The sequence below is a fragment of the Ascidiella aspersa genome, chromosome 9 (genome assembly GCF_963924565.1).
Source record: "Ascidiella aspersa chromosome 9, kaAscAspe10.2, whole genome shotgun sequence".
Lineage (NCBI taxonomy): Eukaryota > Metazoa > Chordata > Ascidiacea > Phlebobranchia > Ascidiidae > Ascidiella > Ascidiella aspersa.
Genome location: NC_139455.1, coordinates 2,885,147 through 2,895,034, shown reverse-complemented (window position 1 = coordinate 2,895,034; position 9,888 = coordinate 2,885,147). Strand labels below are relative to the sequence as shown.

Below are 9,888 nucleotides of genomic sequence, written 5' to 3'. Positions count from 1 at the left end.
TAAGCTCGTTGGCCTTTTCTCTACAGGAAACAATGCGTGTGTTGTTGCTTTTTGTCAGGGATTTAGCGGAGGATTTCTCAAGCATACTTTATTTAAAAGTTTCAGGTTTAATGTAAGAGAGCTACTTCAGCCTTTATGTCGTAGGACATGTGAAATAGGTAGAATGAACACTAAGGCTATAGGTATGTTTAGAATTTAAACCATAGCAAACCTTTTTGTTATGTCAATTTTTTTTAAACAAATTGTTTTTTATTATAAATGCTGAAAATTTGTGTTTTTGGCTTTAATAAATAGGTTGTTGATAACAATTGTTAAATTATTAGGGTTAATTATGATCAAATGCCTAGAAGCTTTGAATTTTCCCATTGAAAATGGACGAACGAAAACAGCATTGATTGCTTGTGTTGGGTTAAGTGCTGCATATGGGACAGCTCATGTTTTTCTAAAATGGAGGAGCAAGCAAATTTTGTTGGCAAAGTACAAGAAACGCCGAGAAAAAGAACAAGCCTATATTCAACAACTTTTAGACGAGTTACAGGATGAAGATGTAAGCTGAATGCTATTTTTGAGATACGTTACTTATACAGCTAATTTCATACTATTAAACCAAAATTTAACAAATTAAGAACAAGTATTTTCAAGAATGTGCTTTTCAAATATTATGTTTTTTTTTTAAATATGCTTTTACATTTTATGACTTATTGCTTGTTCCATATTTTCAAGTTTGTAAAACCATGGGAGCCAAGGTTTATTTTAACACATTTCATGTGTTATCATAAATCTATCCCTTTTATAATTTGCGAAACAGGATTCTGTTTTTGCTTCTACTCTAAAACATACAATTTAAAGAAGCTCTTGATTACTTTACAAAATTAAAGTTGTTTTAGGAGAATGAAAGAAACGAGATTCTCTCAATGTCTGCGGAAGAACTTATAGCTGCAGCTCAGGAAGGTCGAATTAAACCGGTGCAGATTGTAAAGTCTTATATTTACAAGGTAACATTTTATTGATAATTAACTGTCATATTTAATTTTTCTTTTTTAGCTCGCAAATACCTAAAAACCTAACCCATTATTTAAGTTTGTTAAGCAAAACTAAAGGTTTAAATAATTGCTTATTTTCTTTATTTATTTTGTATTGTGGATAATATAATCAACAAAATTGGAAAAAAAAACTGTTGTTATTTTAGTTGTCATAAAGTACATTTTACCATTTCAGAAAATAAAAAAGTTATTTTCTAGGCTGGGAAGTCTACTCAGCGAACCAACAGCATAACATCAATGATCCCGAGTGCAATAAATGATGCCAAGCAACTGGAAAAAATTAAAGACCCTTCAGCCTATCCACTTTATGGACTTCCAGTCAGCATAAAGGAAGCTAATGCCATTAAGGTATGGAAAAATATATATAAAAGCTTCTCTAAAACACTATAGACATCCATTGGATATGTTGAAAAAAAATACTATAATGTGTATTTCTTCTTGTTTCTTTTTTTCTGTCGTCTGCCTCAGCAGTATATATACCAGTATATATAGAATCAGTGCATTCTGACTATGTTGCAAAAATGAACAAAGAGTAATTCGAAACGTTCAAAATGATACCTACTTCTCTGTGGGCTTTAATATTCTTACTACAATAGTGTGTTACACTTGTTTTTTACTTATTGCCTCAAATATGGTGTTTTTTCTAGGGCCTAGATGCTACATTTGGTTCTTCTGTGTGGTTTGATAAATCCTGGCCGTTTGATTGTGTTATGGCAGAAGTGTTAAAAGCACAAGGAGCCATTCCATTTGCTAGAACTAACTTGCCCCAAACCATGTACAGGTAAGAATACAACATTTTACAATTTAAAGGCACATTTCTTTGTTGTACCACAAAATGCTTATCACTTGTTTTTCGCAACATAGATAAAAAAGTTTTTTTTTTATATATTTTGTGTACAATTGACCAGTATATTTATATAACCAAATATGGCCAAGTGGTGTCTGATATATACCCAAAATTTTATTCCGAAACTATTACTCAATATTTTAGGCACAAACATTACGATGTTCAAAATAAAATGCTGTTAAAGTAGTGTTTTTGTTTTTAAGCTGAGACAATATTTTAACCCAAAAAGCATTTAATTTCAGCTTTTAAGTTTTTTTTTAGGTTTTTAAAACATAAATTTGCAGGGTGAAAAATGCTTGGGATTGCAACCCATGATTAAAATGCCCCAAATATTTTTTATTAAATTGGTAGCTGGTTACAATTTTAATATTATACTTGGAGTTTTAAATAGTAATAGAAGCATAAAAAAAAGTGTAGTTAGAAACATGTATTAGTAATGCATTTCAATCTGCTACTTATTTAAATGCCTCTATTCAATTCATAATTTTCGTAGCTATGGAAGTAGCAATCCTATTTTTGGCGAAACACATCACCCACAAAATCTCAAATTCGGTCCGGGTGGTTCTTCTTCCGGGGAAGCAGCATTAGTAGGAGATGGGGCCTCGATTTTGGGATTTGGAAGTGATATTGGCGGAAGTGTGAGGGTCCCATCACATTTGTGTGGCATCGCCGGTTTAAAGCCTTCACCCCAACGAATAAGCATGGTTGGGGGTAATGGTAGGTGTTCGGACAAACTTAATAACTTTTTAAAGTAATTTTTTACAACTATGTAAACATTTGTTCTAAAAAACACTTTTTTTAGGTTCATTTGCTAATCATGAAGTTCATATGCTATACCCCTGAATGAAACATGAAATTTGAAAACATGAAAAATTTTTAAATTTTGATTATAACTAGACCTACTGGACAAACCATTATACTTCCAAATATAACATTGGAACACATATTGGAAATATTTTTATTTTATTTCACTATTTAATCTATATCGATTTGCATAAAATAAAGTTGAACATAAAACGTGCTAAACAAAATACAATTTAGAACATGAAATATTGATTTTAACTAGATTTACAGGTCCGACCACTTAATTTTTAAATGCCAATAAAATAGCAGATAAGATGAAGTGTCATTTTATCAGGTTCTCCTAACTTAATTACGATCAGCATAAACATATTTTTCATTTATTCTACAAAAAAAAACAGCATGCAGTTGGTTAGTAAATAAAAAAATTAAAAAAAACTTTTTAATTTTTCAAAATGCCTTAGTAAGATATCAAGGAACTATAACCTTGATCTGCTAAAGTAAAATGAACATGTTATTTTAGCGCCAGAAATTGGTGTGACAAACCTGCGCTGTTGCAATGGGCCGATGGCAAAGAAGGTTGATACACTTGCGCTGGCAATGCGGGGATTGATGTGTCCTCTAATGAATGAACTTGATCCTTATATGCTTCCAATGACATTCAATGAAGAGGTGCACCAGATAGTTATAAACCAAAAAAATTTTGTACTTTTTAAATGAAATTCTGAAATTAAAGTTTTTTGAAAATAAATTTTTTTTAAAAAAAAAGGTAAATGCACAATATAAGACCATTTTTATTTCTGCAGGTATATAACTCCGCACTATTAAGTGGAAAATCTTAAATTATAGTGGAAAAATTAGGTTTAAATTATACTTTTTTAATTAAAGAAAAATATTTACAACAAAGGACCTAATTTTATTTTTGCAGGTATATTGTTCCACAGAACCATTAAAAATTGGCTACTACACTGATGACGGCTATAACAAACCTATTCCTGCTGTGCAAAGGGCAGTGTTAAAAGCTAAAATGGCACTGGAAAAAGCTGGACATACATTGGTGCCGTTTAAAGTTCCACGCATTGAAGATGCATTACGAATATATTGCTCAAGTAGGTTTCGGAACTGCAATGGGTTAGAAAATTACCTGACGGTGGTCTTTAACCGGATCACTGTGGGGTTTGTGTCCTGGCTTTTTTTTCCCCGGGTAAAACCGTTTTTTTTTTTGGCCAGTATAAAAACAAAAATTATTACTAATACTGACACAACTAATTATATTACCTATTACCTACACCCAAACAAAAAGGCGAAAATGTTGACCTTCTACCGATGCGCAGTTATAATCGGGCCCTACCTCCAAGCGGCGGCACCATCTCCCTTTGGGAATGCTTGTCCTGAGGACTGGACCTGAACCAATACTGACATTTCAAGCATTTCAGGCCTCCTTTTTGACCAATGGGAAGAAAAAGCCACTACCCCTTTACCTCTTATTTTACTCTTACTTTCTTATAGTTAGCAAAAAAAAACATGGGTTAGAAAATTTATAATTGGCTGTTTATCCATAGGCGAGGACAGAGCAGTGTTGTAATGAGTTCAGCCAATGACTTGACTTACAGCACTGCTCTATCCTCGCCTATGAGTAAACAGCTTTCAAATTAATTTGTTTTGGTAAAATGATTTGACTTTGGGAGTCTTTATTTAGACAAGGACTTGACTTAAACTCAAGTCATTGAATCAAACATTTTGTTATAAAATTGTGTTATTTATTTCAACATTTATTTTACCCCTTTACCTCTTATTTTACTCTTACTTTCTTTTAGTTAGCAAAAAAAAAAGGGGGGTTAGAAAATTTATAATTGGCTGTTTACCCATAGGCGAGGATAGAGCAGTGTTGTAATGAGTTCAGCCAATGACTTGACTTACAGCACTGCTCTATCCTCGCCTATGAGTAAACAGCTTTCAAATTAATTTATTTTGGTAAAATGAATTGACTTTGGGAGTCTTTATTTAGACAAGGACTTGACTTAAACTCAAGTCATTGAATCAAACATTTTGTTATAAAATTGTGTTATTTATCTCAATATTTATTTTTTAGTTGAATTATTGATTCAAATCGGTCTAATTTACCTATTTTTAAAATATATCGTTTTATTTTGATATCAGTTATTTGACTAGCTCCAATAATGACTTGACTTGGAATTGAGTTATTTTATATATGACTTGACTAGGACTTTAGTCAATTTGAAATGACTTTACAACACTTGGATAGGGAGTGCCTGTGGCTGACCCTGACTGTTAAAGGTATTGTTCTTTTTAACCAAGATTAGTTGAAATTAATGAAGTATGTGCTTTTAGATCAAATAATTTTATTGCATTCTGTAATGAAACAAAATAAAATAAAAGTAAACTAAACTGCTACATTAGTAAATCAAGAGGGAAAAGAAAGGTGCAAAAAGCCCCCTTTGAACAGTTTTTTTTTTACCTTAAAAACACTTAAAGAATCAGTGCAATAATTACATTAATGTGAAAAGACCAAAAAAATATTTGGAAAGAAATTTAAAGTATGCCATATGAAAATAAATTATGTATTAACCAGTGTTGTAAACAAGTCACATTTTGAAATGACTTAAGCCCCAGTCAAGTCATTCATAAAATAACTTAAGTACAAGTCAAGTATTTTTGAATAAATAACAAGTCAAGTCCCAGTCAAGTCATAATTAGAGCAAGTCAACTTCAAGTCCAGCCCTTGTCAAAAAAATTAAACTTTAAATTATAAAAACTGGCAAACTCCTCGATTATTATGAGCAACTCAAGTCAAAAATAACATAAAAGCAGCATATAACAAGCAAATTCTTTTATGTGCAAAGATTGGGCTAAATAACGCAATTTTATAATTAATTGCTTAATTAAAACAATTTATTTTAAAACAAATTTATTTTAAGCCTCGAGTCAAGTCAAGTCATTTGTCCAAATGACTTAAGTCAAGTCAAGTCATTTGCCCAAAAGACTCAAGTCAAGTCAAGTCATTCAAAAACAGTGACTTAAGTGCACTTAAGCCAAGTCATTGACTTAAGTCATTACAACACTGGTATTAACTATTATGTTATGATAGCATTTAGTGACATGAATAATTTAAAACATTGTAAATTATTTATCCTACTTACTCTAATGAAAGCTAATATGTTTAGTCACCTACAAAATTATTATATATGTTTAAAAAGTACACTGCATTGACCGAGTACTTAAAAAACAACAGAATCCTACCAAATGTAACTTGTTGGCAACTAAATTGTGAATAAAACATTTTCTGGACAGCAGTATTTTTAGTCAATGACATAACTTTAATCTTAACTTTACTTGAATGAAAAGCTATTATGTTTGGATATTCAGTGCTATCCTGATTTGAAAATAATTTAAACTTTACTTTTCAAGTTATTGTGGCTGATGGACTAAATGCACACTGGAAATCAATAAAAGATGACCCGGTCGATAAGTGCATTGAGAAGCTTGTTGCGCCACGAAATCTACCACCAGTGATAAAGCAAATTGTGGGGTTCTATCTTAACTGGATGGTAAGATTTTTGAATAACTAAATTAGTTATTTTCAAAACAATTTAGCTCCGAAAAGCCTTTATCATTTTTTGATCGACTTGAATTGTTATCGTTTAAATCTTATAGTTTGGCAATACTGTCTAAGGCAGGTGTTCCCAACCTTTTCACGATCTCGTACCAGTTGGACGCTCTGTACTGCGACGGGAACCACTTCTTAAAGAAAAATAATTTGATTGAATCATATTTTTATCTATTTTAGCCTACAACTAGCACTATTTAACGCTATTTTTAGCTTAAGCTATAAAATTGTAGATTATACCTATCAAGAGCAATCATTTGACATAATTACCCCCACTGTCCAACAGCGCTGTACGCTTTACAAGCAACTGTGCTTCTTACGTAACAATTGGAATAGGCTTCGGCGGAAAATTTTGTAAACAAAACCAGATAAACAAAATACAAAGCTTTGAATACAAGGTTTTGTCAAAAAAAACGGAACCTACTCGCGTACCACTAGTGGTACCCGTACCACAGGTTGGGAACCCCTGGTCTAAGCATACAAACCAAATGAAAACTTTTGATATTGTGCGGGTGATACGTTTTAACATCATAAATATAAACAGCTAGAATAAAATTTTTCTGCTGAAATCTGTACGGCTGGATTAACAGTATTTTTAAAATTTGGATGGCTAAAAATGACATATTATAATGAATACCGTTAGTGCGATGGAATTATTGCGCTTTTGAGTGGCTTTTCGCGACTGAACACATTTTATGGCAATTTTACACAAAATTGAATAATACGACTGAGAGTGCAACTCCGCGGGAAAAGCCTAACTTTCCAACCTGGGTTTCACTCGCCTAAAATTGTTGGTGAAAAATACTCATCTATAACAAGAATAGCACACATTATTTAAATACTATTATTATCTGTCATTATATATAAAAAGCTGTTGGGGCCTTTAAACTTATAGCTGCAGCTCAAGAAGGCTGAATTAAAACTGTGCAGATTGTTAAGTCCTACATTTGAAGGTTTGCTGTTTTAGCTGTCAAATAGCTTGCTTAAACATTCCATTCTTGACACAATGACCAACAAAATTTGTACCAGTAAATAAAAAACAGAAAAAAAGGCTACCCTTATATATGACAGCAAAACCACGAAAATCTTGTATTTTATCAGCCAAACACCTTTTTAAGGCTATTAGGACAGTGTGTTGTTAGCCGTTTAATAATTTCTGTTAATTTAAACTGAAGCACTGTGTTTTTAATAGTTTGCCCAAATAATTTCATTTTAAGTGGCCAAGAATGGGAAAGGAGTTCAACATATTGTCTAGAGGCGATATCGGCGTCGAGCAATTATGGAAGCTTGAGCATGAGCGTATTTTATATAAAGCTGATTTTTTTGCTGCATGGGAAACTGAAATTGGAAGTCTGGATGCAATTATTAGTCCACCTTTTCCCCTGGTTGCTTGTCCAAACGAATTCCTTGGAAATGGCCTAGGTATGGGTCAGGTTTGTATTTTTTTTGCACAGATAAATGACTAAAAAGGTTTTCGGATAAAACAGATTAACTAAATAAAAATTGTAAAATTAAAAAATTACTCATTCGGAAATTATATTTGTTCTTTATTATTTTGAGGACATATACAAGTTGCATTATTCAGGTTTGACAACGAATGCTCACACAAACAATGCATGAAAATCATTAAGATAAGAACAATTTTTTCATTAATATTATGCGTGAGTGTAACATTTAGGAAGTGGCTATTTGACCGGATCTCTCTTTTATGCTTGTACCAATAGGCAATAGAGGTTTATTGATTTGGATTAAGCGTTTGGGTGTAGACGGTAGTATTAGACTTTATTTTCTGAGTTTTGCAGAATTTTCATGTTTTTTTGGAAATTGGTTTAAATAACTTTGTTAGCTGGGTTAATAACCCCAGGAGGGGCTTTTTGGCTATTTGACAGCATCATTTTTTACACTTGCACCCGTTTTGATTATATGTCTGTTCGGAGTAAAGTACTGTTTGGTCCTACTAACTAGTTATTTTTCGGTACTACTACATACACTGACGATATATAATTCATTCAACAACAATCGCTAATAAAATCATAAACTTCCCTAACGGGGAATTCCCCATTAGTGGTGAGATTATCAGAGTACGCCAGGTTATTAAAAACTGAAAACTTGTTTAGAAAAGATCAATTACTCGTCGTTGTATGTTCTCCTTGACTGTCCTTCTGGCGTTGTCCCTGTGACAAAAACCACCCAGGCCGACTGCGATGCCCTTAAAGACTACCAAGGTCACTATGGAGACCCCTGGGATAAAAGGCGGCAATATGTGAGTTACTGTTTGTATTACAGTGTTGTAAACAAGTCATTGACATAAGTCAGCACTGCTGTATTCAATTTAATCTGACCTACTAAAAGAGCTATGCGATGCATCTATTTTTTTTTTTTTTTTCGGTAGGCTACTCATCATATACTAGAGCGGTACCATTGCCGATGCCAAATTAATATAGGATTTTCAGAAATAATTTGCAACCCAACGTACCGATTCTACCTAGAAACGTAAACTGATCAGAAAATAGTAGGTTAACAACTGGAGGTAATTAAACTTCTTCACAATCAAGCAAATTTGGGTTTAAAAACAGGCTAAAAATTACCTTCAAACGTTTTTATTTCGTTTAGTTTGCAAATTAAAAATGAGCTTCAATCGTTTTTTATTTCGTTTATTTTTTGGCGAAAGGATCGGACATACTAATCCCGAATTCTAGTCGCGCTACCCACAGTTTGGGAAGCTCTGTTACAAAACACAAGTTAACCTATTTCCTTCTTTTTCATCAGGCGTGTAAAGACAGCGAAGGAATGCCGGTCGGTGTACAGTGTTCTACCAAACCCTTGAAAGACGAACTTTGCTTGAGGGTAATGAAGGAAATAGAAAAGGTTGTCGACTATGAGTTTTAACTCACCTAGGACAGCTGAAAAGTATTAATGCTTTTGTATTTAGGCATTTGCAATTTGAATATCAGTGTATAAAGTGTCTCTGTTTGTGCAAAATGCTGTTTATTGTCTACTTAAGATTATTTTTGTTGGTATTTCGAGTTAGATAACCATAAGTGTTTTACGAGGTTATCGCTGTGTCATAATATTGCTTATGTGCAGACAAATTGTATTTCATAAACTTGTTGCTCCTTATGCTTTTGTTCGTATTGCCGAATAAACCATGATAAATCTATGCTTGCCAAAAAACGTAAATCTCGAACTAGATAATTAATGTAGTTATAAAGCCCAACAAAAACAATTTTGCTAGAAATCATAAAAATGCTACCTACTTCTGTACTGACTTTGATGTTCATTCTACGTCTAACTGTCCCAAAAGATCTTTGTTCTAGTAATTGTATCCGGGTTAATTTAACAAAAAAAAAACGAAGCTTGGTAAGACTTGACAACCAATATGGCATGTTAGATTTGTTATTACGGCAAAAATAAAAATGATTTAAAAAGCGAAGGACAATAATAAACTAACAGACAAGAAAAAGGGGTCAATAAAGTGTTAGAAGGTTTACTAGTCGTAGCCAGAATATTCAAGCACAAAATACATGTCGTAACAGAATAAATACTGCAATGAATTATTCATAAAAATA

The 9,888-nt window shown here is 32.6% G+C and overlaps 1 protein-coding gene across 1 annotated transcript; it reads left to right on the top strand.

The window, feature by feature from the left end:
* The first annotated feature begins 304 nt into the window (after nucleotides 1–304).
* LOC146131891 (fatty-acid amide hydrolase 1-like) lies at nucleotides 305–9,208 on the top strand. Its single transcript, XM_083397118.1, has 11 exons — nucleotides 305–547; nucleotides 888–995; nucleotides 1,242–1,391; nucleotides 1,691–1,824; nucleotides 2,384–2,607; nucleotides 3,215–3,363; nucleotides 3,620–3,800; nucleotides 6,121–6,260; nucleotides 7,537–7,741; nucleotides 8,437–8,582; nucleotides 9,089–9,208. Exons 1-11 carry the CDS (start codon nucleotides 332–334, stop codon nucleotides 9,206–9,208), a joined length of 1,773 nt encoding a protein of 590 aa, XP_083253244.1. The 5' UTR covers nucleotides 305–331.
* The last annotated feature ends 680 nt before the right edge of the window (nucleotides 9,209–9,888 follow it).